This window comes from Saccopteryx bilineata, chromosome 7, assembly GCF_036850765.1.
Source record: "Saccopteryx bilineata isolate mSacBil1 chromosome 7, mSacBil1_pri_phased_curated, whole genome shotgun sequence".
Classification (NCBI taxonomy): Eukaryota; Metazoa; Chordata; class Mammalia; order Chiroptera; family Emballonuridae; genus Saccopteryx; species Saccopteryx bilineata.
Window position 1 is genome coordinate 46,877,974 of NC_089496.1, and position 27,860 is coordinate 46,905,833.

General features: G+C 43.0%; 2 protein-coding genes across 9 annotated transcripts in view; one reads left to right on the top strand and one right to left on the bottom strand.

Moving 5' to 3' along the window:
• Nucleotides 1–2,312: 2,312 nt before the first annotated feature.
• On the bottom strand, nt 2,313–16,239 carry FKBP14 (FKBP prolyl isomerase 14). Its single transcript, XM_066239837.1, has 4 exons — nt 15,876–16,239; nt 12,405–12,556; nt 8,488–8,615; nt 2,313–4,656 (listed from the first exon to the last, which is right to left on the bottom strand). Exons 1-4 carry the CDS (start codon nt 16,127–16,129, stop codon nt 4,498–4,500), a joined length of 693 nt encoding a protein of 230 aa, XP_066095934.1. The 5' UTR covers nt 16,130–16,239; the 3' UTR covers nt 2,313–4,497.
• A 1,826-nt stretch (nt 16,240–18,065) lies between these two features.
• PLEKHA8 (pleckstrin homology domain containing A8) overlaps nt 18,066–27,860 on the top strand; it is a 63,443-nt gene continuing 53,648 nt past the window's right edge. For 7 of the 8 annotated variants that reach the window (XR_010726505.1, XR_010726504.1, XM_066238208.1 and 4 more), the window contains exon 1: nt 22,171–22,216. Coding sequence is in view for 6 of the 8 variants with exons in the window: in XM_066238208.1 (XP_066094305.1) it covers nt 22,171–22,216 (46 nt within the window). In the remaining 2 variants the exon portion in view is untranslated. Of the gene's footprint in view, nt 18,451–22,170; nt 22,217–27,860 lie in introns of those variants that run through there. The other variant, XM_066238204.1, reaches the window with a different exon arrangement.

The following is a 27,860-nucleotide window of genomic DNA, read 5'->3' on the forward strand; positions in this document are numbered from 1 at the left end:
AAACTTAGCTACTAGTTTAAGAACCCTTTTTAAAAAAACGAAAATGTCTCAAACAGAATGCATTCTGCACAAAACAGCTGCACAATTCCAGGAGTTACGATCATAATGGGAAGAACGACCAACATGTGGTTGGATGTCATAATGTTTCTAGTTCCTAACCGGAGAAACTGGAATCTAGTTCCTAACAGAATTAGATTTAGATTTAGATTAACACGAAATGTACTCTGCCAGAATAAGTCCAACAAATGAATGAGAAAATGCTGTAAAAAAAAAATGGAATTAAAACCCCAAAGGGTCTCCCTACCCTTACTTCGTTCTTTATATTAATGGAAACTATCCCTCAACACTTCAATTTACATTGTGTGTGTTGTTGTTGTTCCTGCACCTGGTTATCAAAGAGGAAATTATTGTGATCTTACTACAGTGTGGAATGTTAAGTTAATGAAATGACTTGGAAATTCCCAAGTGGGGTATAATTCAGCTGTTACTACAGGCTCGGGGACAGCATCCACTTTACTCTGCATTTTTAGAGTGAAACCTCAGTAAACATCTCATGTCATCTGTTTTTAGCTCATAAAATAAAACTGATCATAGTCCAGCTCACAGGCACTTAGACTGGCTTTGGAAATCATCGGCTGACAGCGTCTTCCCTCCAGGGAGCACACCCATGCTTTTTCCTTCCCCCTCTCCTCTTAAAAAAATACATACATATATATATAAAATTTAATGCAGTGACATTAGTCAATAAGAATGCATAAGTTTCAGGTAAATCCTCTCCCCTTCTTCCCCTCCAGACGTGCATCTCCTAAACTCTAAGGCTCCTCAGATTTGCAACCAGGAGAGCAATGGGCAGTGACAGCCCCTCCAGGCTAACCCGACTCTGTCTGCAAGGCCCCCTTTCCTCTGACTTTCCAGTGTAGGCCCATTGCTCTCTTGTAACATTTCCAGACAGCCAAGGCAGCTCTGCCCTGGACAATAGCTCTGCCTGTTGCTTTTTCTGTTCTAGCCCTTCCTGGTTTCACCGTCCCCAGCTTTAATAAACATACTCTCAAAATTAAAAAAAAGAAAAAGAAAGAAAATCATTGGCTGACTCTCCTCAGGAACGTCATCCATTGCAAGCCAGAGGATTCACTGGCAGCACAGGAACACGCCCTGCAAACCAAAGAATCTGTGGACAGTGTGCTAGCGTTTGCAGTTTTCCAGGAATCTCCCAACTGTTCTATCCTGCTCCTTACCATAATCTGTGCACTACATCAAAAGGAGCCACTTCATCCCTTTGATAAACCTCAAATTTTTTCACAAAACCATTTATTTCCCAAATGAACTATAATTTTTTTTGTATTTTTCCAAAGTTAGAAGCCAGAAGGCAGACAGATGCCCGCATGTGCCTGACAGGGATCCATCTAGCCTGCCCACCAGGGGGCATTGCTCCTTTGCTGCTGGAGCCATTCTAGCACCTGACTCGGAGTCCATGGAGCCATCCTCAGCACTGGGGCCAACTTTGCTCCAATGGAGCCTTGGCTGCAGGAGGGGAAGAGAGAGATAGAGAGGAAGGAGAGAGGGAAGGGTGGAGAAGCAGATGGGTGTTTCTCCCGTGTGTCTGACCAGGAATCGAACCCAGGACTTCCACATGCCAGGCTGACGCTCTACCGCTGAGGCAACCAGCCAGGGCCGAACTATTATTTTTTTAAGTTTGGAATGGGATGCAGGGAAATTCTGATAGGACACAATTTTAACTGAGCAGTAGTGTTATTTTAATTTTCTGGTAAGCCAGATAAACTTCATTTATATAGAGACCTGCAAAATGTGACTCTTTTAGGATACTTAAGAGTTACATCAATGCTTCACTGCCTTTTAAAAAATTTCTCCCAGTTGTGTTCAAACCACTAACATAGCTTGCTTGCTTATTGGGCGCTGTTTTGTAGACAGCCAAAAGCACAATCTTTTAAATATTTTTTCATAAATTTTTTTATTATTTCTATCAAATTTAACGGGGTGACATTGGTTAATGGGATCATATAGGTTTCCAGTGTACATTTCTATAATACATGGTCTTTATATTGCATTGTGTGCCCATCACCCAAAGTCAAATCATCTCTCATTACCTTATATTTGTCCCCCTTTAACCCCCCAAATAAACTTTATTTTGAAAATACCATAATTCTATAAATTCACATATGACACACCTAGTAGTATTAATGAGTTAAATTATGTACAAATGGAAGTCACAATTTGTATCTGATTATTCCCACAAATGGAAAGGTGCAGAGACAACTAAACTAATAAGGCAGAAAGCTTTAAAGACCACCATAACCAATTTACACATTTTTATTTTATTTTATACTTGTGTCTAAATGTTTAGATGGGAATTGATAAATTCACAAGGTAAAGAAATACACTGCCTGAATAATCAAAATTCCTTTTACTTTTCTGCTGTAGATAGTATCATCAGTAATGTTTCTACAAAATCGCACCATATGACAAGCTACCTACTTCCTTTGCCCTCATCACGCACCATAAGGCTTTTTGTTTTTGTTTTTTTTATTTTTTTTTAAAGGTTGATTAAAATTTTTTTTTATTTATTTATTCATTTTTAGAGAAAGAGAAGGGGGAAGGAGCAGAAAGCATCAACTCCCATATGTGCCTTGACCAGGCAAGCCCGGGGTTTTGAACCGGTGACCTCAGCGTTCCAGGTCGACACTTTATCCACTGCACCACCACAGGTCAGGCCCATAAGGCTTTCTGTATTGTGTGACTTCTCCAAGTTGAGGAAAACGGCAGTGAACTTGAGTTTTCTGGATATAGCTGATTTCTTCAAGAAAGGTGTTAGTAAGGAAAATATCAATATATAATCAGTGAAAGTAGTCTGTATATGATGTAATAGTTGTTCATAATTCTTTAAAGAAAAAAATCTAAAGCTAAACAGGAACGACAGGGCTAAGATACACATTGGGAACCTCTCAGCACGCAGGGTTTATGGAGCAAGTCATTGCTGGCTACAAGATTATCCAATGAAACCAGAGCCATTTCGGATCATGGGGAGAATTCTAAGGCATCAGAGATAGCCAGGAAAGGATCTTCAAAGGGTAAGGACCCAAAGACAAAAAAACAAGAGTTGATGGCTAGGAAGGCAAATGGAAGAGGAAATTAGACCCAGTGAAGGCAAAGAAAAATTTTGCTTTTCAGTAGAAAGATAATGAACTTGGGGACTGAAATCTGGTTCAGGAAGTTAGCTATTGATCTTAGTCACAACAATCAATCCTTTTGAAAGACAGTTTCCCCATCTGTACAATGGGTACGTTAAGATCCACCAGCTTTTTTCATGGGTTCAGACCAATGAGAATTAAAGTCAATGATACATTTGAGATCACTCTGTAAATGATAAAACACTATTCTTAGTAAATGGGGATTTGGACACTTTCTAAAAGTCTTAAGGAGAAAAGCCTGTTGAAGAAAACAATAAAATCACCAAATTTTTGACCTGGGATAGACCTTATTTCATCGCAGCTGTTCTGGGTCTGACTTATTTTCTGATGGAGCAGAAATGGGAAAATGTTGATCAGTTAACTAATCATGATACAATGTTATTACAGTATATTTTTTATAGACTATTAATTAAACACCAGTCAGGGCAATCTATTAACCTTAAAAAGGAAGCACTAACTAAATACAACCTTCTACCTCATCTACAACATTTTCACACATTTTATTAAGAAGAAACAAACATAAATAATATGTTCTATTTATCATGATAAGTCAGTAGCAATCAGGAACCAACCTTATAGGATGTGAGGCAAAAGTAGGTTTACAGTTGTGAGTATGCAAAACAGTTTACTCTTGTATTATTATTTATTGATTAAGGTATTTCCCATACAAACAACTGTAAACCTACTTTTGCCCACCCTCTACAGCTTCAGTCCTAGGCAGGATGTTCAATGTATACATATTTACAAGTTACTAACTTTGTGTATCACTTCCACATTGCACATCCCCTCAGTAAAGCGGTAACTGTTACTAAGCAGAGTTCAACAAGCATTTTCCTGTTTGTTCAGAGACTCAAAGGCAGGTCCAGACACACTGTTTCATTACAACACTAAAACAGCAGTGTTGAGCTAGAGCAAAAGGCTTTGCAAAAGGCAGCATCTAACTTAGAGAAAACAGAGGGAAGCAGAAACAGACGGTGCTGACCTGTGCTATACTTGCCCTTATGTTGGGCTTGGTCCCAGTGGTGATAAATTTTAAAATTACAAGTAAGTCACAAAACTTCATATGGAAAGTAGAAAATGGTCCAGAATTCTTCTTACTTCAAGGACAAATAGATTTCTTCTTTCCAATAACTCACCAGAAAGAAACGGGTACTTAGAAACACTAAGGGCTTCTTTAAATAACATTCAAAAAATATATATAAATTTTTTTAAAAAGCAAGAACAGAACAAAACGATGTTAAAACATAAGACTTTAACGATGGTTGCTATGTAAAAATGGTAAGACGTCTCTCTACAACTCGTCATGTTTATATGTAAATTCTCTGGCAGATATAAATCCATCTTTGTCTTCATCTTCTTTATCAAAAATGTCCTCCACCAAAACATCATGATGACTTTCATTCACAACCGCACCATGCTTTTCAAACTCCTTCTTTAGATACACTTTAACCTACAAAAATAATAGGTCTCGTTAATAATTATAATTCATAAGATGCTCACCCGGAGTCAATCAATATCACAGGCTGGACTGGTAGTTCACCTAATGATATGTAACAACTACAGCTAGAGCTCAACTTACGACCACGATTGGTTCCGACAGACCGGTCGTAACACAATTTGGTCGTAAGTTGAGTAGGCTATATGTACAGTATTGTGAAATGATGTTATAAAAATCTTTAAGTCATATTTCATCATAATTTTCTTTCATTATTGTTATATATCATAATTTTCTTTGTTCATTTTATGCCATTTGTATCATCTCTACACCATTTTGTTTATTTTTACATTCGTCAGGTTTAAGTAAAACACTGTATTACCAGTAAAACTGGTTTAATATTTGCAAAGACAATTCCTCTTGGTAGACATCTTGGGAGGGGTTTGATGAAAAATATCCAAGACACAAAACACAAATTGCTGTGCCGAGTCTGGGATAACAGTTGAAATGGTGCACACGGAGATGGTAGTGCTGCCGGAAGCTGCTCCGCACTGTCGTATGCCCAGCTGGGCAACGCTTGCGCTGCCAGACGCGGAGCAGTTGTGGCTAGCGATTGTGGTCGTAAAGTCGAATGGTCGTAAGTTGCATAGGTCGTAAATCGATCAATATTTGTACTAAACACCTGCTCCATGGTATTTTTCTAATTATAGTAAAAGAATTACAAAGACTTCTTTCTCTTGAAAACTTTTGCTAGGCCCTGGCCGGTTTGCTCAGTGGTAGAGCGTCGGCCTTGCGTGCAGGAGTCCCAGGTTCAATTCCCAGCCAGGGCACACAGGAGAAGTGCCCATCTGCTTCTCCACCCCTCCCCCTCTCCTTCCTCTCTGTCTCTCTCTTCCCCTCCCGCAGCCAAGGCTCCATTGGAGCAAAGTTGACCCGGGAGCTGAGGATGGCTCTGTGGCCTCTGCCTCAGGCGCTAGAATGGCTCTGGTTGCAAGAGGGACGCCCCAGATGGGCAGAGCATCGCCCTCTGGTGGGCATGCCAGGTGGATCCCAGTCGGGCGCATGCCGGAGTCTGTCTGACTGCCTCCCCGTTTCCGGCTTCAGAAAAATACAAAAAACAAACAAGCAAAAAAAAGCTTTCGCTATACTGCTAAAATAGAGACAAAATATTGCTAAGCAGCAAAGATAAGGCTTCTACTATCTGAAAAACATCCAGTGAAAGTACACTACCTGTTCTGAATCTGAGTCTAAATAAAGCCAAGCGTTTACAAGACTGCTGTCTGTCTTTCCATCCGTTCAATTATCCAGATCATGTTTTCTAACAAGGGCCAGAATTCCAGACATTTCTCCTAAAATCAGATTAAATGATGGCATTTTTAATGTAAATAAGCGTCTGGAGATAGCTGAAGCCGTGGACCTGACACAATCATGCCACGTGACCCTCTAATCTCAAAAATTAAAGCAAAACCCAGTCTGATGAGTGGTGCTGTGACTGAAGTTACTATTTTCATTCAGGTATTTAAAGATGTAACAAAATACTGCTTCCAGTTAAACACTAGCTTCACTATAAGGGAATACTACCTGCATTTTAATTTTTAATCATATCCCTATTATTCCTCCTGTTAGATCAGCAACTTCAAATCCTCTCTCTTCCCTCTACCACCAACATGCAAACACCTAGTATACATTTATTTTAAAGATTAAGGTGATTTAACGTAGTTGTAAAAACAAAACAGAACAAAAGGATGATGAAACTATGGATTTTTTTTTTTTTTGACAGAAACAGAGAGAGTGTCAGAGAGAAGGACAGATAGGGATAGACAGGAAGGGAGAGAGATGAGAAGTATCAATTCTTCGTTGTGGCACCTTAGTTGTTCATTGATTGCTTTCTCCTGTGTGCCTTGACCGGGGGGCTACAGCAGAGACAGTGACCCCTTGCTCAAGCCAGCAACCTTGGGCTCAAGCCAGCAACCTTTGGGCTCAAGCCAGTGACCATGGGGTCATGTCTATGATCCCACGTTCAAGCCAGCTACACCGCGCTTAAGCTGGTGAGCCCATGCTCAAGCCGGATGACCCCGTGCTCAAGCTGGTGAACTCAGTCCTCCAGCATCCCAGTCAAAAGCTCTATCCACTGCACCGCCTAGACAGGTGAAACTCTTTGGATTAATATGGATTAATATCTCCAGGGTATATTGTGTGAATATAGCAGGATGCCAAGTATGATGTATAATATGCTACTTTCTGTGGAAGAAAGGGGAAGCTTGAATATATATTCACGTTGGCTTGTATTTGCATAAAGAAATACTAGAAAAATACATTAGACACTAATAACACTGGATATGAAAGAGGTGGGTCACACAGTAGAAGAGGGGGGGAGAAAGACTTCTTGATAAATATCTTTTTAATTTTTTTTAATTGGCTTGATCTTTCTGAACCATGTGACGATGTTCTAGATTCAAGTCTTCCTAATTAAAGGAAATTAAAATTTTACCTCAGATCTAAAAAAGTTTTATGACTGGTAGCACTATGAGGTGTTGTAAATTTTGTAGCTGAGGCTCATGACCCAGCAGTTCATAAAAACTGAGCGTATTTAAGACTGGCCATTAGAATGAAATTGATCAAAGCATAAAAAGGGATTTGATTTGTGACCACGCAAGCCAGATGCAGAGCATGAGTAGATTTTAAAAAATAGGGATAAAGATCTATCTTCATTTCCCAAAAGCAGCAAGACTAGGTCAGGTATGTGTAACAATGGCCGAGAAAGCCTCATTAAATGACAGGAAGAAGCCATCGTCCTTTTCCCTACTTAAACTCTGGGACTTTGAGGGGTGTGGGGAAAGTCTTCTGCTGTGAAAAATGCAGACTGAAGTCTTTCTCCTGGTGCTAACCTCAACGAACTTGTTTGAGTGTGTGAGTTGCCCACTGCTAATTGTTAGGAAATCACTACAAAGTGCATTTAACAGCCAGTCTACAGGTTTAAGCAGAAACAGGCCACAGGAGACATTTCTCAGGACATCTATGTTTCTTTTTTTTTTTTTTACTTTATTTATTGGTTTTTACAGAGACAGGAGAGAAAGGGGAGCATGGAATGGTAAGTATCAACTCATAGTTGCTTCATATTAGTTGTTCATTGCTTGCTTGTTGTATGTGCCTTGACCAGGGAAGCCCAGGGTTTCGAACTGGCAACCTTGGCATTCCAGGCCGAAGGTTTATCCACTGCGCCACCACAGGCCAGGCTATGTTTCTTATATAGTAACTCCAAATGGGAAAATTCTTGGCAAAATGATTTTTTTAAACACTCAGAAAAAGAGCAGGATACAGTCAACCTTAAGCATTGGGGAGAAAGGAAAAAATAGCAAAAGAACAGATGGTGTTTTTTAAAATCTATTTCTCTCCAAAAACAATGAGTTCCTTTAAAAAGTTCATTTTCAAAGCACAGGCATTGTAAGACTTATAAATAACATTTTACCCACATTAAAAATACATTTTCTGCCTGACCAGGCGGTGGCGCAGTGGATAGAGCGTCGGACTGGGATGCGGTAGGACCCAGGTTCGAGACCCCGAGGTCGCCAGCTTGAGCAAAAAAAAAAAAAAAGCTCACCAGTTTGGACCCAAAGTCCCTGGCTTGAGCAAGGGGTTACTCAGTCTGCTGAAGGCCCGCGGTCAAGGCACATATGAGAAAGCAATCAATGAACAACTAAGGAGTCCCAACTTATGATTGATGCTTCTTATCTCTCTTCGTTCCTGTCTGTCCCTCTCTCTCTCTTTGTCCCTGTAAAAAAAAAAAAAAAAAAACATTTTCTGAAAGAAAGGAAGAAAGAGAGAGTAGGAGGAAGGAGGGGTCACCTCATGTTTAGAGAGTTTCCAGTCATCATTAAGGTCCATTTCTTGGAAGGATTCATGGGACCTTGGTCCATTTCGAATCTCCAGGAGATCAATGTTAAATATCAGCGTACTCTCTGGAGGTATTTTACCTAAAATGAGGAGAGGAAAGGTTAAGATGTATTAAAAAGATCTCAAAGTTTAAGTGATAGAAAACTTACAGTACTGGAAAAAATATTCCTTTAAGTGAATTAAATGAAGAACCCTCCTAAGATTATCACATGATGGAAATTCCTTATAATCATATTTTACTGAAATAAAGAGAATAAAGAAAATATAATCCAAACTAATAGATTAAAAGCAGTCTGTTTTAGGCTTGGCAATTAAAAATTGTTACATGCACACACACACAATGGCCTGGATATTAAAACTTCAAGTATAATTAAGCTATTACATATTGCATGTCAAAATGACTTAAAGTGCTTTAGCTATTTCAGAGTTAATTATAGTACAAATGATTTACTAGCTCAGGTCTGAAAGTCCTGACCTAGAAACATATATAATACTGCCATTTCTACCGGTGAAGACAGTTTATAATTGAGTGAGCTTGGTGTCACACTATCTAGGGTTGCAGCTTACTTTTGCCCCTAAGTCTCAGTTTCCCAATCTGTAAAATACAAGCGACAGTAATGCCTACTGCAGGAGTCTGCTGGGAAGATGAAGGAAGATACGTCCATGCAATATACTTATCATTATGCTTGATAGTAAGCTCTCCATATATGTTACTAAGATATCTGTTACAGGCTTCAGAAACAAATCAAACAGGATTAGCAGTTTCAAAAAGTTAGAAAGTATCCCCTCTGATATATACCATTATACATATGTGTAAGAAATTGCAGAAGATAGAAGAAATTAAAACTCATTCCTGAGGAGCAAGATTAAAAAAACAAAACAAAACAAAAAAAACTCTTCCAAAGTGAAAAGAGTATTGTTAAAGTCCCAGGGACCTTAAAACTTAAAATCTTTTTTTCCTCTGGGAAGTATAGACAATTTTTTTCAACTGTTTCCTTATAACTATACCTAACATACAGGTCTGGGTACACACTATACATATGTCTCAGTCTCTCCATCCACAGACCTCCATGAAAGGGCATCTGGAAGTGCTACAGGGAACGGAACTTACGCTGGGTGCTGAGGCTTTCCCACTCCAGATCTAGACCGAGAAGGGGCATGCACTAGGTCGTCGAGAAAACCGGAATCTTCCCCCAGGCGGCATGCAAACGGGGCACTACCGGACTACAGAAGGAGTGTTAAATACATAGTCGCAGAATTAGTTTCGTGGTGCTCAGTGCAAAGGAAATGACTCAGATTCAGATCTCTACTGGTTATAAAGTAAAAGCGAGTTAAAAGCAGTATGGCCAAGAGCAATGGACTAATACAATAGCATGTATTATACTATATGCACATATTTATACACAGAGGTCTAAAAAAGGTGAGGCAATAAAGATACAGAAAGGTGAAAGAATACATTTGAACACCAGAGAATCCTCTTAAGAGCATCATTAATTAAAATACAGAATGAATTTGGTTAGTAAATCCCGTTCTATGCCTAAGATTTACATAGCAAGTTGCAAGTTCCATTTCAGAATATACAGTGCTTCCCATGAGACACTTATTTTCTTCCTAGGAAACTGTGATTAAGGTTCCCACTTTGTAAATGGTTTAGACCTAAGGATGCTGTGAAGCCTATATTCCTATTACATCAGAGTGGTTCTTCGACTGGTTCCAACGACTAAATTTTTTTTCTTCATAATGTAGGTAATACAGTGTGTCTGTAAAGTCATGGTGCACTTTTGACCAGTCACAGGAAAGCAACAAAAGACGAATAGAAAGTTGAAACCTGCACCAAATAAAAAGAAAACTCTCCCAGTTTCATACCTAGTCAGTGCAGTTCGATGTGGGCTCACGCAGATTTTTTAGGGCTCCTTAGGTAGCTATGCCGTATAGCCTCTACAGACTCGTCACTGACTGATGGCCTACCAGAACGGGGTTTCTCCACCAAACTGCCGGTTTCCTTCAACTGCTTATCCCACCCAGTAATGTTATTCCTATGTGGTGGCACTTCTTTATAAACGCGCCGACATTCACATTGCACTTTGGTCACGGATTCGAATTTAGCGAGCCACAGAACACACTGAACTTTCCTCTGTACCATCCACATCTCGACTGGCATGGCCGTGGGCTGCTCCGCTGTATACACGGTGTTACGTCATCATCTGCGCATGCGCACATACTGCTGCATCATCCTGGGAGGGTTTTCCTTTTATTTGGTGCAGATTTCACATTTCTATCGTCTTTTGTTGCTCTCCTGTGACCGGTCAAAAGTGCACCATGACTTTAAGGACACACTGTATATGCCTATTGCAGAGACTTTGGAAGCAATGGAACCAGAAATATTCAATAAAAATAATTCCCAGCCCTGTTGTTAACATTCTTATTTCTTTGTGATTCACTTCATATGTGCAAATACTTTTTTTTCTAACACTTAATATCACAGTATAATACATACTGTAGCTTTCCTTTCTACTTTTATATATAGCATTATATCATGCACATTTGGGTATGATTTTCTAAATCATTGCAATGCCAATTTTCAATAACTGGGCCCTATTTTATTTCGCTAAACCCTTCTCATTATACATTTAAGTTGGTTCCGATTTTTTTTTTTTTTTGCCATTAGACACAACACAGGAATGGACACCTCTATTTACAAATCTTTCTTCTGATAACCGATTATTCCCTTAAGTTAGGTTACGATAAATTAATTATAGGATACATGCATATCTTATGCTTGAACCACCTTCTGGCCTCCTGGAAATGGCCCTTCAGAAAGCTGCAAGGTCTCCACTCAAACAACAGTTACATGTGCTGCCCTGGGACAAACCAGCAAAGGCTCCCTGGACCAGCTAGCCCGCTTGTTTCTGTTCTGCTAAACTCACTTTATGCCACTCGTTATTCTTACAGGTTCAACTATCAGAAACTGTAGAAGCTTTGTTAAGGGAACCTTCAGTTCAGAGTCACACACAGTCCACATCTAAAACTGCATTTAATGCCTTGATAATCTATATTTCAAATGTTCAATTCATCAATACACATGGTGAATAATCTATCTTTTGGCATTATTAAAATAAATTGGTGAGTTTTGGTTGGGGAATGATAAAAAAGTTCTAGAGGTGGAAAGTGGTGATGTTTATACTGCAATATGAATGTCCCTAATGCCACTGGATGGTACACTTAAAAATGGTCAAATGGGCCTGACCAGGCAGTGGCGCAGTGGATAGAGCATTGGGCTGGGATGTAGAGGAGCCAGGTTGGAGACCCTGAGGTTGCCAGCTTGAGCGCGGGCTCATCTGGTTTGAGCAAAGCTCACCAGCTTGGACCCAAGGTCGCTGACTCGAGCAAGGGGTCACTCGGTCTGCTGTAGCCCCACGGTCAAGGCACATATGAGAAAGCAATCAGTGAACAACTAAAGCACCACAATGAAAAATTGATGATTGATGCTTCTCATCTCTCTCCATTCCTGTCTGTCTGTCCCTGTCTATCGCTCTCTCTGACTCTCTCTCTGTCTCTGTAAAAAACAAACAAACAAACAAACAAGTCAATGGTAAATATTATGTTATGTATACTTTACCACACACACACACACACACAGATGAAGCCACTATATTGGTGAACAATATTAATAGTAATGCTTTTTCATTGTTCTCTCAGTTGGCCATTTAGATATGATGGCTTTAATTAGGCATTTCAAAAGATAGTCAAGACATAATTACAAGTCCTCTTTTACTTCTAGGGGGAAAGTAACTACAAGTATACTAACTTCTGTCTCCTAATTTAGGAAAGAACTCTAGTGCTACATTAGCATGCAGACCTGTTCTTACCTTTGCCTTCTTTTCCATAGCCCAGGGCAGGAGGAATGACCAGCTTTCTCTTTTCGCCCACACACATCCCCTTCAAGCCCTGGTCCCAACCTCTGAGCGCCTCCAGGATGCCCAGGGTGAACCAAATGGGCTGACCGTTGTTATGTTTGTGACTGCAACAGAAACAAAACACCTCAGAACATTTCAGTAGCTTTTTAAAAAGTGCTGTGGTGCATTGTCTGCATCCATAGTGGTTAAGTTTGAAATTAATAAAAATAGCTACACACGTACACGTGTGCGCGCGCGCACACACACACACACACACACACCACCTTTATAGTGTAATTACTCTGGGCTTGCCTGGTCAAGGCACATATGGGAGTTGATGCTTCCTGCTCCTCCCCTCATTCTTTCTCCCTTCTCTCTCTCTCTCTCTCTCTTTTCTCTAAAATGAAAAAACAAACTTTATAGTGTAATTCAATTCACTGCCCATATTTTTAAATTTTTTTAATTTATTAATTCTTTGGAGAGAGAGAAACATCGATTTGTTGTGGTTCCACTTATTTATATACATTCACTGGTGGATTCTTGTATGTTCCCAGACCATGCATTGAATCTGCAACCTTGGTGTATCTAGATGATAATTTAATCAACTGAGCTACCCAACCAGGGCACTGTTCATATTTCTTGATGCAAATTTCATCCTGTTGACTCAGCTAGAGAAGTGCAGAGGGCATAATAATGAAAAACAACAACGTTTGAGCATTTACCATATACTAGGTGTTACCCCAAATGCTTTTTAAAACTCTAACAATGATCATATGAGGTAAGTACCATTGTTCCCCATTGTACAGATGAGGAAACTGGGCTTCTGTGGGCCAGTACCTGACCTAACAACGAAGCTCAAGATCTCAAGCACAAAGTGATGCTGTCCCAGGCAGGCTACTAGGTTCAGAAAAGGGACAAAAATAGATAAAAGTGGGAAGTTTGAGAGTTAAGAGTTTGGGAAGCAGGATGAGGTAAGGAGAATTACGGTCTAGACACATGGGTCCATATACCCACACGGACACTGCAAGTCAGGAGCGTAGCCTCTTCAAGACTGCCTACAGCCTGACCTGTGGTGGTGCAGTGGATAAAGCGTCAACCTGGAAACACTGAGGTTGCTGGTTCAAAACCCTGGCTTGCCTGGTCAAGGCACATATGGGAGTTGATGCTTCCTGCTCCTCCCCTTCTTTCTCTCTCTCTCCCCTCCAAATGAATAAATAAAAATTAAAAAAAAAAAGACTGCCTACAAACTGTCTTTACAGGCACCCTGCTGATGGCTCTGACCGCTGGAAAAGGCTGCTCTTCCACCCTTTATCATCACTCAGACGCTGGCCCAGTTCTCTCTGCGGGGGTGTACTGTGGGGCTGTGCAGGAAAGCCTGGAGGAGTGGCCCCTCAAGGATGAAGGAAGAAAAGAATGGTCCAGATATGCTGCCTCATGAGCTGAAGGGAGGCCAGCCCCAGAAAACCAACCCGTGGAGCCACTGGAAGGCTGGAGGGCTGAGTAGGCTGAGTCCCAGTTAGCTCCCTGTGGGTACAACAGGAGAGTGTTCTATTCAAGGGGAAGTCGCTCTACTAGGTTTCATGGGTACCTCGCTCACCAAGTCTAGGTAAAGGCCGTTACTTCCTATTTTCCTTAATTTCGCCCCATGATCAAAGAAACAAAATGCCAACTGTAGAAAATCTGGGAAGGGTAGAAAAAAATTAAAAAGAAAGAAAGAATCTACCACCCAGCACTGACTCCAGTTTTGACACAGTTGTCATGGCACATAGGCGAAGGTTCTAGAAATGGCAAACACACTTTATAAAATGATCAATTTATGGGACTTCTTCCATCATTCTCAGGGGAGGCAGTTCCTCACCACTGTCATGGAGGTTTCATGACAACAGTCTAACAGTTCCCTCATCAAATTACTAGACTTTAGTCGCAAACTGTTAAATAATGTCCCATGATCTTAGTCCACAGTGGTTTTGGTTTCTGAGACCTGAAAGAAATCAGTCTGGGTCTAAAAGCGATCAGACTAAAAATAAGAATACTATTGGAAATTTAAAATGCAAATCATGGCCCTGGCCGGTTGGCTCAGTGGTAGAGTGTCAGCCTGGCGTGTGGGGCACCCGGGTTCGATTCCTGGCCAGGGCACATAGGAGAAGTGCCCATTTGCTTCTCCACCCCCCCACCCCCCCCCACCCCCGCCTTCCTCTCTGTCTCTCTCTTCCCCTCCCGCAGTCAAGGCTCCATTGGAGCAAAGATGGCCCGGGCGCTGGGGATGGCTCCTTGGCCTCTGCCCCAGGCGCTAGAGTGGCTCTGGTCGCGGCAGAGCGACGCCCTAGAGGGGCAGAGCATCGCCCCCTGGTGGGCAGAGCTTTGCTCCTGGTGGGCGTGCCGGGTGGATCCCGGTCGGGTGCATGCGGGAGTCTGTCTGACTGTCTCTCCACGTTTCCAGCTTCAGAAAAATACAAAAAGAAAAAAAAAAAAGAAAATGCAAATACGATTGGGCTACTGAGAATTCTATGGCAAGACGTCATTTTGGAACTTTCCGCAAGGGCTAACAGAGTTCAGGGACGATACCCGTTCACTTCTCCAAAACCTCACAACAGACTTGATTGGAATGCCCACGTTTGATGGATAGATAAGTGAATGGACAATGATGGAGAGAAGCCAACGTTTTTGAATCTCCCTAGTATCAAGCACAGGGATTAACATAAAGGAAATGTTAAATAAATACTTGTGGAATGCAACTGGTAGAACCAATGCCTAATTGGAAACGATTACACTTAGAAATCTTTTGCATGTTGCAATTTGTTTATAGAACAGAAATAATGATAGTATAATCATCTGAAAATCCTTCACTGTAGGCATTGGATTAACCAACCAGAACCACCGCCACACCTATCAATTAAATCTTTAAACGTCCAAAAAGAAACAAATGATGAAACAAATCATGGTCCTGTGTCTTGACCAATGTCATCTGTCAGAACAAAAGAATAGGACAGTGAACTAGCATATACATTATCCTACAACAAGCAAATAGACAATTGTGTTCTCTACTCGGTAAATTGCTGTGAAAAGTTTCATGTCAGTTTTACCTACACCAAATTAAAAATGAAACTGAGTCACTTTCCCTCAGGAATGAAGTTTGAGAAATGAGAATTCTTTTAAGTTTTTTCTATGTCTAATGATACTTATAGATATTTCTGCAGTATTTTAAAGATTCTAGGTCTGATTTTTATAATAAAAAGTAACTGCTCTATCTTGACTACATGTTTTCAGTAAAACCTTCAAAGGTTTTCTTATATAAGATTGGCATTAAAGAACTGTGTTTCCCCCAAGAAGGAAAGATATTTCGGGGGGGTTTTTTTAGAGAGAGAAAATTTGGTGATGCTACCTTTCCTGCCCGTGGCGTAGGTGGGTGGGCTCTTTATTGTTTTACCTGCAGGGTATACTTACGTGGAGTGAAATAAAGAGCCATCCTTTTCTAAGTAGCCTTCATAGTGGACCAACATCAAATCGCCCCCTTTGGTCTTGCGATGGCAGATGAAGGGCTTCTGGAGCACTTCGACCTTCACTTCTGGCTCAGGGATCAGAGCCCCACTCAGAGAAGTGACTAACAGAGTCAGCATCGAGTTCCACAAGAAAAGCCTCATGTTGCTGGAGCAGGAAAAAAGTTTCTGAAAAAACCGAGAAAGGACCCCGGACCTCATAGAGTTAAGAATGTAGTTGAAGGCTTAAGGACAACAGCCTCGGGCAAGTTCATGGCTCTCCCTTCCTAGCAGACGTGGCACATTCACCATCCGCAACTTTCCCACGCACTGCCAACTCTCCTCTAAAGAGTTAAACCAAAACCCGGGCCGGAGTGGCTCTTACAACGTGGTCGCCCAGGAAATACGGCCTCCCGTTGGCTTGCAGTGTTGTCCCTCAAGCGCCTCTCAAGCCAATGACACTACAAGCATGCAATTTACAGCCCGCCGGGCCAGAGTCGCGCTGCTGCAAACCACCAGGAGTGGTCCTAGAGCCCGGCCGATTCTAGAAGTCCACAACCTCGAACCTGGGGAGAAGTGGGGCGCGGAGCTAACCGGAAACTCCCCCGACCGATTTACACGTGTAAATACCCGGGCTGCGAGTGCTGGGAAGAGTCCTGGGGCCTTGTGAAAAAACGGTAGAGGTTTCCGGAAATACTGCTTTATTCTCCCCGTAAATAAGAAGCCCCCAGGATTGCACAATCTAAGACTCCTGCTATTGCTTATTATTTAACTTACGGTATACATGATAAAGACTTAACACAGCTGTCGGGCTCACAAAGCGCGTTCCAGTGCGTGAACCGTACTACATTACCAGTTAGGCAGGTTCTTTTATCCCATATAAAGATTAAGCATATTTAAATTAAACAAGATTAAGGGTCCTGCTTAAGGTTATTCAGCCCCAAAGCTGTTGAGCTCCGCCTTCCAACCAGGTTTTTTGATGAATTCTACAACACCGCATAAACTTTAAGTATGGCTACTAATAATGTACCTACCACTTAGGTGTTCTCCCTGTACAAGGACAATTAGTAACTTCTATCGAGAATAAGCACGTGCACACCCCGCTTTAAAGAAGAAAGAGAATCCCATAGGCTTATCTTAGTTTAAAATGTTTTAACTTTACATTTACAGTCTAATTCAAAAACAATGCATGTTCATTATAGTCGATTTCGAAGAAACTGGAAATCACTAAAGTAGGGTTTCCAATTAGAATGCAGAAACTGAATTAAATATGAATTTCAGACAAAACAACATACTGTTGTGTTTTCATTTGCTAAACACAGCAACGTTAACACTAAAGAAAAATAAAGGGGGAGGGGAAGATCGTCTTTAACGCCACCGTTCGCAAATAATCTTAACATCTTGCTGCATACCTCTGACATATGCCTAATGTAATTTGGATCACATTGTACACTTTGTTTCGTAACCTGATCTTTCCGCTCTATTGCAAGAATGTAATTTGCAAGAATGCAATTTACAGTCCCGCTGGAGCAGGAATCGCCGGGAGGCGAATCGCTTCCCCTGCTCGAGTATCCTTAGCAGAGAAATTTCTCACACTTTCATATGCAAAGGAATTCCCTCGGGATCTTGCCGATTTCGATTATGGAGGTCTGGGCTAGAGGCAAGATTCTGAAATTCTGACAAGCTCCTCGGTGATGCCAGGGTTGCTGACCGTGGACTGCATCTCCGGTAGACAGGCCTTAAAATTTTGACAACATTCTTGACACTAGCCACACAGCATTCTATCGTGAAATTCCCATCGTCTCAGTAAGCCCTGTTGTTGGGTACGTCGAGTGTGTGGGATCAATGGGACAGACAGCCTTGAGTTCGACGGGGGACTAGAACTCAGGGGCCAACGTTAACTTTCAACATCGGGAGGTGGGCTCCGACCCATCTACAGCACCATTAACAGTCAGGAGCGTGCCACACACTTGTCCCAGCGGCTCCCCTCCTTTTTAACCCAGCCCTGTCTCCCCAGCAAGCCGCCCAGGACTCAATTTCCCTGCGGGCCTCTCTGGCTCCGTCAGCTCCACCCTCGTCGTCGCCGCCAAATCCCGGAGTGGATTTTTGGGAACGTGCGCGCGAGCGGTGCACTGGGCCTGCGCGAGTGAGCCCCGGGCCCGGCGGGCCGAAGACTCAGCGCGTGGTGGCGCCGCCAGCGCCGGGCTGCCTCACTGGCAGCGCTTTGGATGCTGCAGCCGCCGCTCCGGCCCACCCAGGGTCCTAGCCCGCTGGCGGAGGCGCGCCAGCCCCTGTCGTGTCCTCACGTGCCCAGGCCACCGCAGTCACCCCGCCCCCGGGCCGACTATGTGAGACCGGCCGGGCGTCCCCGCACTGGGCCCGGGCGCCGGGAGTGGGCGGCTCGGCAGCGCCCGGCGATGGCCCTGCTGCCGGAGCTCGTCGCTTCCTGGGGCCTGGAGCAGTGAGGGGCTGGCGAGCGAGGGGCGAAGGGGCCGCTGGCGCCATGGAGGGGGTGCTGTACAAGTGGACCAACTATCTGAGCGGTGAGTGGGGGGCGCGCCTGCGGCCCCCGGGCCTTTGTCTGCGCAGCTGGAGGGCGACGCGGGACGCGCCCCCTGGGGGGCAGGGTCGCCGCCCCTGCAGGGACCGTGGAGACTCGTGCGGACCCGGCCTATTTCCCCAAAGCGCCTCACCGACAGGACAGTGTCCCCCGTGCTGTAGGGACACATTCCGCTGTTGGGGCTGGGTGAGGGTAGTAGCTGCCCTTTCGCTTCAAGGAAACCCCGGAATCCTGAGATTGGGGTGACTTGAAAGGCACGATGCCCTCGGCGTCAGCGGGAGCGCGGCGCTGAATCCTGGCGGAGGAGCTGATCTTGCCTGGCCAGCAGATGGCTGGGACGTTTCAAATCACTGCCCAGTGTAACCGGGAATTCCAGAGGGAAAGGCCCTTTTTCAAACAAGGTCCCCAGTGCCAACACTTTTCCTTTGTCACCTTTAGATTCGTCCGCATGCAGACCTCGAGTTCCATCGCAACAGTTGCAGAAGTCCGAGATTTGCTCCAGGCTTTGGTTTCCTCCTCACTGGGCATTTCTTTTTGTTTTACAGACTCAGAAAGTACCATACAATCAATCAATGCAAATATTAGCTATTGTTTTCTTGTGCTGCTGAGCAGAATGGCTTAAAAATAGTAGCCCACCCCTTTCCAATTTGTGGAAGTACTTTCTTCGTATCTTGAGATTATGACTATTCTTCAGCTGTGAATATGATTCAGAATAAGCTTTTTTTTTTTTTCATTTGTGCAGCCAGTATTTGATATAAAAAAAAAAAAACAACCTCTGTATGCTGACACTTTTTTTGGAATTAAAAAGGCGCTAGGCACTTTTTTTGGAATTAATCTTTTTATTATGGGAAATAAGCTAGGCACTTTTAATTCTAATAGCAATGTATGTTTGAAACCAGAAATATTCCCAGTGTCTTCTAGAGTCGGGGAGATATATTTTCCCATCCTTATTGGACAGTTTTTTAAAGGTTGTAGTGTGGTGATGCTCTGGGGGTTTTTAGGGACAGCTGTGTCCGGGAGGATTAGTTGGTGTAGTGACTTTGATGAGGTTACACAGCACAGCGAGTGCACCTGTTGGGTGTACCCACAGTCTCTTTCCTGTGCAGAGTGTGGTTAGCTGTGAGTTCCCTGTATGTTTCCTGTAATCATTAGTGGAGACTGAGTGAGGAGTGGTGTTTTAGAAGACCTGTCATTTTCTTCAAGGACCTTCATTGATGTCAAGCGATTACATTAGGTATGGCGAACTCATGGCTGGACTTCCAGGACATGTCAGAGGCTGATTAACACTCTACCAGCCTAAAGGGAGATGTTTGATCAGGTAGTTTTCCTTTGCAGTTGTCTTCAAGCTCTGAGATGTATGGATCTTATGCCTTTAATAAAATTTAGTAGCTGGTCTTTCACCCCTTTACATCACACGTGCTTTTTAACTTTTTTTCTTTTATCCTCAATATTCTTCCTTCTTTTTCTCCAGCTCCCGCCCCCCCTTTTTTTTCTCTCTCTCTCTCCTTTCTAATTCTTCTCTCTGTATAGACAGTTCAGTTTGTTGGTACAGCTCCTACTTTTGAGTCATGGAATGCCTTTTATCCTTTTCTGGCTGGTTTTTGTGCTATCCTTCAATAGAGCAAGATTTCTCTAGAAGGATCTTTTGGACTCTTTCTCACGTGATGGCTGTACCATCTGCTCTGAGCCTACTTGTTTCTTCTTCTCCAAGTAAGAGGAGTTAGTTCTGAGTGATGCCAGGGTGAAGCCCCTAAGAAGAGAGGTGCTGGAGTCATGGTCCTCACACCCGCTGCTCGTTCCGTTAGCCACGGGCTGCCCGTTGTGGGCACACTGCTTATAGAAGCCTGTCACAACACTGGGTTCTTCTCCTGGATATGCTTAGAGTTATGGATCCACACTTTCTATTACATTAGGAGGTAAATTCAATTTGGAAAGGAGCAGTGATAACCTGGGAAGAGCAAATGCATTCGTGTTCCTTCCGCCCTCCTGTGTGAGTTTGTCTCCCCAAAAGCACATTGTGTGAATGTTGATGACAAGCTTGGATGGAAGACATCATGACATTCTCTTCTTCTGAAGCTCATTTATAAAAATGACATTTTTTTATTTCTTACAGTTTTACACAGAGTAACTTTAAAATCCACGTAATCCCAAGTCCAAGTTTTTGTTCATTCGGAGTTTTTCTGCAAAGGGAGTATATAATATAACCATCTGTAGTTTGTGTATTCTGTCGTGCTCATGGCTGGATATGGAATGCCCTGCGTCCAGTTGGAATGGTGAAGTTAGGAAATCAGATTAGCAGCTACTATAATCCTTTGAATCCTTGGAGCATGTTGTTAATGTCCTTCACCACCTACTCTGAGCTGGGCGCAGGATAAGCCCCTTTGGACAGGACAGACACAGCCCCTGCCTTCCTTGAGTTTACGGTCAGGAGTTTGGGGGAGAAGGACTTTCACTGGATAAGGCATAAGAAGCATATTGCAAGTGTGTGTGACATGGGGAGAGGGGAAAGGAGAGGCTCTCCAGGCTGTTGGGGAAGGCTTCTTTGAAGGAAAGATGCGAGATAGCCTGACTGATAAATGGAACTAGCCAGGGACCCGGGTGGGGAGGCCAAGGCGGAGTGCCCTTGGAGGCTGTGAGGAAGAGCTTTCTGGGCGCCGGGAAACCACAGGCCCCCCTCTCCCTCTGCTTTATTTACTAAACGCTAAAAAATTTTAAAAAGCCAAGAAAATAAAATATGAATAGAAACCTAAAAAAAAGGAAAGAAAGAAAAGAAAACCCACATGGCTGGAGATCTGAGAAAAGTGAGGCTCCAACAGGGGTGGATGGGAGACTTGGTGCTGTAGGCTGCTTTAGAGACTGTGGAGTGATTGTGTGCGTGTGTGCATGCATGCATATGCACGTGCGTGTGAGCAGGAGAAGATTGTTTAAAAGTTTAAAGCTTACCTTGGCTGCATTTTTGTATTTTGCTAAATAATGTAGTTGTTTTGTGAGTTTTGGGAGCTTCTCTTGCTTCTTAAACTAATAGGTATCAACATCAGTCCTTGAGAGTACCGTGAATGGCTCGCATGGGCCTACCACTGAAATACAGGAAGAGAAAGGAAGAAAAGCCTCTTTTCCTTAAGGCACTACACACACCCAGGTGCTCTGCGCCCCTCAGAGAAAAGTGGGAAAACACTGCTTATGTGTATTTTCTTCAGCAGTTCTGAGCCAGCCTGCCTTGTGAGCCATTCTGGGATTAGTGTCAGCTCCTCTCTTCAGATATTAGAAGATTAAACCTGCGATGAAAAGGCGGGGGATTAGACGTTTCACAAACACCCGTACTATTGTGTGAGACATAGTGCTAGGCACTGGATGTTTGTAATTTGTATCTTTCAAGCCCGGAAAGTTAGTGGAGGGGTATTACGTGAGCATGGTTGACACGCATGCTCTCTAGGAGGACACTAGGCGAGGAGCCAGAGCCCTGCGGTCTGATACCAGCTGTCACTGCCTGCTGCAGTCAGTGGCACCAGCTCTGAGCGTTAATGTCTTCCTCTGTAAAAAAAAAAAAAAGAGAGAGAGAGAGAGATTTCTCAGTTAACATGTATAAGAATAATATAAAACTTCACACACATTTCAGGCCCTATTCTAAACACTTTACATAGATCAGCTCCTTCAGTCTTTATAGCAATTTTAGGAAGCCGTTGCCTTTATTCCCATTTTCCAGATGCAGACATTGAGACTCAGGGGAGGAACTGGCCCAAGGTCACCCGGTAAGTGGCTGCAGAGTCAGTTCTCCATTACACGATACTTTGAGAGGTTCTTCCTCCTTGGTCGTTATGTAACTCTAGCTGATTCATAAGGCACCTAGATCTAAAGTATGCTGACCTAGAACTGCCGGCTGTATTTGGGGGTGGCAGGCGGGGAGGAGCGAGGGAGCCAGGGAACTTCGCCCAGCGCTGTGCCCGTGTTTCAGTTTTCTGAGCTGGCTGCGAACACTCTTCAGGTCTCTGCTGCCCACTCAGCAGATGCAAGGGCTGCCGCCTAAGCTCCCGCCAGCTGCGGGCTTCCTGGGCCCCCGGAGCAGGCTGGCCATAAGCACGTTGCAGCACTGCATTCCAAAAATAACAAAGGCTTGCAGCATGCTGACCAGATGGTTGTCTGAGGAGGTGCTATCATTCTGCTCACCCCCTCCCACCCGCTGGGCACACCTGGCATGCTGTGGGAACGCTGCCAAGAGGGTGTCTGGGACGTGAGTGATTCAGAGTGAGAATCTCCTGGTCTCACCGTCACCGGTCAGCCTTTTTGTTTGTTTGTTTGTTTGTTTTAACATCTTTATTGAGATAATGACACACCTGTCATAAATTTCACCCATTTAAAGTATGCTAGTTAGTAGCTTTTAGTATATTTAAAGAGTGCAACCATTGTCCTAATCAATTTTAAAACACTTGCTTTATCCCAAAAAGAGCACAGCAGCCGTTAGCAATCCCTGCCAGCCCACCCCGCTTGCCCTTGGCAACCACTCATCTGTCTGGATAAATTTGCTTCTTCTAGACATTTCATAGAAATGAAATCATACATTGCGTGGTTTTTCATGGCTGGCTTCTTCCACCTAGCATAATGTTTTCTGGGCTCATAACTGTTGTAGCGTGTCTGAGTACATCGTTCCTTTTTATTAATAAACAATATGCTGTTGTATAGAGATACCATATTTTGTTTGTCTGTTCATCCATGGATGGACATTTGAATTGTTCTGTTGTGGGGGGGGATGCTTATAAAGTGTTTTCCACAGTGGCTGCACCATGTTACCTTCTTACCAGTAATGGACGACTCACATTCCTCCACATCCTCACCAACACTTGTTTCTACTGTCTTTGTTATCATGTCCATTCCAGTAAGTTGAAGTGGTTTTGATTTATATTTCCCTAATGGCTAATGACATTGATCATCTTTTCATGTGCTTTTTAGCCATCTATATGTCTTCTTTGGAGAAATGTCTGTTCATATCCTTTGTCCATTTGTTAATTGAGTTTATGCTTTCATTGTGGAACTGAGAGTTCTGTATTATGGATAGGAGTTTCTTATCAGGCATGACTTACAAATATTTTTTCTTATTATGTAGATTGTCTTTCACTTTCATGATGGAATCACTTGCAGCACAAATGTTTTTAATTTTGATGTCCAATTTGTCACTTTTTTATCTCGTGCTTTTTTTTTTAAGCTAGAGAGAGAGAGGAATGGAGAGAGATGAGAATTATCAACTCATAGTTGCATCACTTTTAGTTGTTCATTGATTGCTTCTTATATGTGCCTTAACTGGGGGTTCAAGCCGAGCTAGTGACCCCTTGCTCAAACCAACAACCTTGGCCTCAACCCAGCGGTAATGGGGCCAGTTTAAAATTTTTTTTTATTGATTGATTTTGAGAGAGAGAGAGAGGAGAGAGACAGGAAGCATCAACTCATAGTAGTTGCCTCCCGTGTGTGCCTTGACCAGGCAAGCCTAGGGTTTTGAACCGGTGACCTCAGCATTCCAGATCGACATTCATCCACTGCGCCACCACAGGTCAGGCAGGATCATTTTTTTGATGATCTTGTGCTCAAGCTGGCGACCTTGGGGTTTTGAACCTGGAACCTTAGTGTCCTGGATCAGTGTTCTATCCACTGCACCACCACCAGTCAGGCATATTTCTTGTGCTTTTAATCTCATGTATTAAACCATTGCCTAACCCAAGGTCATGAGGATTTACTCCTGTACTGTTTTTCTGAAATTTTTAATTTTATCTCTTACAGTTTTAGGTCTTATGTGTTTTGAGTTCATTTTTGTGTATGATGTAAAGGTACTTTCTTTGCACATATATCCAATGGTAAACTATTTTATTCCTGGTTTCAGTGACAGGGCTCTGGACCAGTGTATTTCAATGACCAAGGGCAGAAGCCCTGCGTTCAAATTTCTGCTCTGCAACTTACTAGTGCTGACACCTTGAGCAAGTACTTACCGTCCCTGAGCCTCAGCTTGCAGGTGACAGTGAGAATAATAGCTGTTTCAGGTGTGTTATGAATATGAAATGAAAAACATCTGCTCACAAAAATGAAGGGATATTTCAAAATGAATATGAAGCTATAAAATATCCCTAATTTTTGTGAGCAGTGTATATGAACTTGCCTGGGATATAGTTCACTTCAGGGTAGGTTAATTGAATAGTTGTTTTAATTAATGCTAATGCCAGAAAATTTTAATTTATATATATTGTCTGTGTGCAAATTGTGGCTCCTCATAGCTTCTGAGAGTATAAATATTTTGAATTCCTTAAATCCTTCTTTTGGAAGTTGGATGGGTATAAATTATAAAGGAAAAGATGCACATAGACCATTAGAATTTTGTAATTGAGTGTAGTCCTATGACAGTCATCTTTATGGATGAATGATGATAACAGATCATGTAATTCTGTGTAGCACTGGTCCATACTTTTGTTTCCTGCAAAAACTAATGAATATTTAATAAGGAACATGAGATGTTAGTCTGTCATCCCATTGGCACTCCATCAAAAGCAGCATCAGCCTTTTTCATTGATTTTGATGCATGCTGTTGTTGGAGGTGTTAGGAGTCATCCACGGAGTCTCAGGTCATTGAAGTGGTCTGTGGACTGAAGAAGCCTGGAACCATTGTTCTCGGACTGCACTCTGAGTATTTAATCTTTACCACCTCCTATTACTATTACTGCTCTCTGTTTAGAATTGAGCAAAAGCCAGTTAAATTCCATTAGGAATAGATTTGAGGCAGACAAAACTAACAAAAACAGGCAGTGGGGCTATTGTTGGACACAAGACAGATGAGTGAGATAGCAGGGAGGGTAAGTCCCCAAATGACCCTGGTGCTTGGTCATTCCTCTTTCTGGATCCATTTCAAGTTGGCTGTGGAGGATAGGACAGTACTAGGACAGGTGGAGAGATGGGTACTATCTATAGAGTTCGCCAGAGAGAGGCCCAATCTTTCTCAGTATTTCTCTCCCATCAAAGGAAGCAAAAAGTAGTTTGCTTGAGAGTCTACTCCATATCCTTCAGATAGAATTGTTCCTGCGTAGTCCAAAGCAAGGATGGCTTTGCCTTGATAGTGTGTGTGTGTGTGTGTGTGTGTGTGTGTGTGTGTGTGTGTGACAGAGAGAGGAACAGATAGGGACAGACAGACAGGGAGGAAAAGAGATGAGAAGCATCAATTCTTCGTTGTGGCACCTTAGCTGTTCATTGATTGCTTTCTCATATGTGCCTTGACCAGAGGGCTACAGCAGACCAACTGACCCCCTTGCTTAAGCCAGCGACCTTGGGCTCAAACTGGTGAGCCCACACTCAAACCAGATGAGCCTGTGCTCAAGCTGGCGACCTTGGGGTTTCGAACCTGGGTCCTCTGTGTCCCAGTCCGACACTCGATCCACTGCACCACTGCCTGGTCAGACTCTGCCTTGATTTTTAAATACCAGAGAAATGGTTTCAACAATCTACTTTTAACACCATCAAATAGTCCCCAGTCAGTCAATTGTTCATTCATTCAAGTAACCCTGAGCATCAGCTTTTTACCAGACCCTGTGTGTGTTTGGGGGTTGGGGGGGGAATACTGTTTTGAGTAGACATGATCCTTATTCTCAGGGAGGTCATAGTCTAGTGGAAATCCTACTCAATTATGAAAATGCTCTTCCAGCTAAATTCGTGATTTAGAATTTATGAGGCCATGGCTGGACAAGGCTTAGAGGGACCTAGGTTTTTCGCATAATTGGCTCGAGGTGCAGTTAGATGTCACTCTTTTGTGTCTTTATGGGAATTTAAAAGGCAAATTTGGGGCGCCCCTGACAGGCTGGAATGTCTTTGGCCTTCCAGGTTGACATCACAGATTTCCTGTCATTTTTCCGCCTCTGCTGGCCAAGTACAGTTTGGATCAAGACAAGCCATTCGGCTTCTGCGGCCAGTATAAGCAGCCAGAAATTAGGAGAGAAGAAAGTGAGAATGTTGTGAGCAAGGCATAAAACCAGTCAAAGGAGACAGGCATACCTTTGTCAGGAAAATGTAGAGAACCTTTTTAGGAGTAGTCCGGGAAAACTTCCTGGAGGAGGTGGAACCAAAGGGTGGATGTCATTGCCTGAACAAAAGAGAAGAGATGAGGGAACAGAAGTGACGACCCTCACTCAGTAAAGAAACAGCAGGACGGAAAAGGAGAGCTCTTGACTGGGAGCAGGAGATACTGGAGTGTTGTTGCAATGGGGTTAGATTATTGAGACGAGCCAACTCTGAGGGTGTAGAATTGGTACTGTCGGAGTCACTCGGGGTTTCTAAACAGGAGAAAAGGGCACAGAAAAAACTACGCAAGGAAGATTTAGCTGGTGAGACATGGCAAAGGAGGAGGCAAAACTGAACGACACGTGCAAGACGATGAGGCCAGGGGAGAAGGGAGGCATACTCTCCCACGTCACATGTGAATGAATTGAGGCTCACAAGAGAAATAATTAACTTAGAATCATACAACACATAAGCCTTGAGCCAGGTGTGCCTGACTCCACGTCCTCTCCGTGACGTGGGGCCCTCTGCACCGGCATAGGCACAGGGGGCGTTGGAAACGAGGGTGACAGAGCTGGAGGGTAGGCAGAACTGACCTTGCGGTTTGTTGCTGGGATGGTAGGAGAATGCTGGAGTTGTCAGGAAAGACACGACAGTCGAAGGAAGAGACATGTTAACCCTTAGATGCCCAGTTTAGTCCATCCCTCTCTGTTATTAATTAGAAGATATAAATGCCCCGTAAGTGGCTAAGTGACATAGTCACTGGATGTCATGAGTTTGAACTTGAACCAGAGTTGCCTAACACTACTGTCTTCAGTAAGGCGATCGTGGGACATATGAGAGGCATTGCCCAGAGCAAATAAATATAACAAATAAGTATCCAGTGCGGTCGCTTAAAGCGTACTGGAGAGGAGGCTTACAGCAGGCTCTGACAGTAGGTTTTAAAGAGCGTTTGATATAATATATTGTAATTATAGTCTCCTCACCATCTGCATGCCTGATTGCCCAGTGGACCGTCATTCTTTGAAGGCTGGGATCTTCTTTTCTATAAGTGCTCAAAAATGCTTTGTGAGTCAGCAAATGGTAAATTAAGAAACTTGTAATTTAGCTAATGCTTGGTTATCATCTGTTACTGTGAAGGTTGTCCCTTTTTTTCTGCCCCCAGCTGCAGCAAAATTGTTACCAACTGCCATGGCAGAAGAACCCATGGCTTTGCTCTCCACTGTCCTGTCTGGAGGTTGCCAGGGAAGCTAAGTCATGGGGGGAGGGGTATCTTATGGGGTATAGTATGGCTGAGCACCCAGAGCCAAACAGTGGGAAACACCAAGACTATGAAGGTCAGGGATCAATAATTATGCTTTGCTTCGGTTAAAA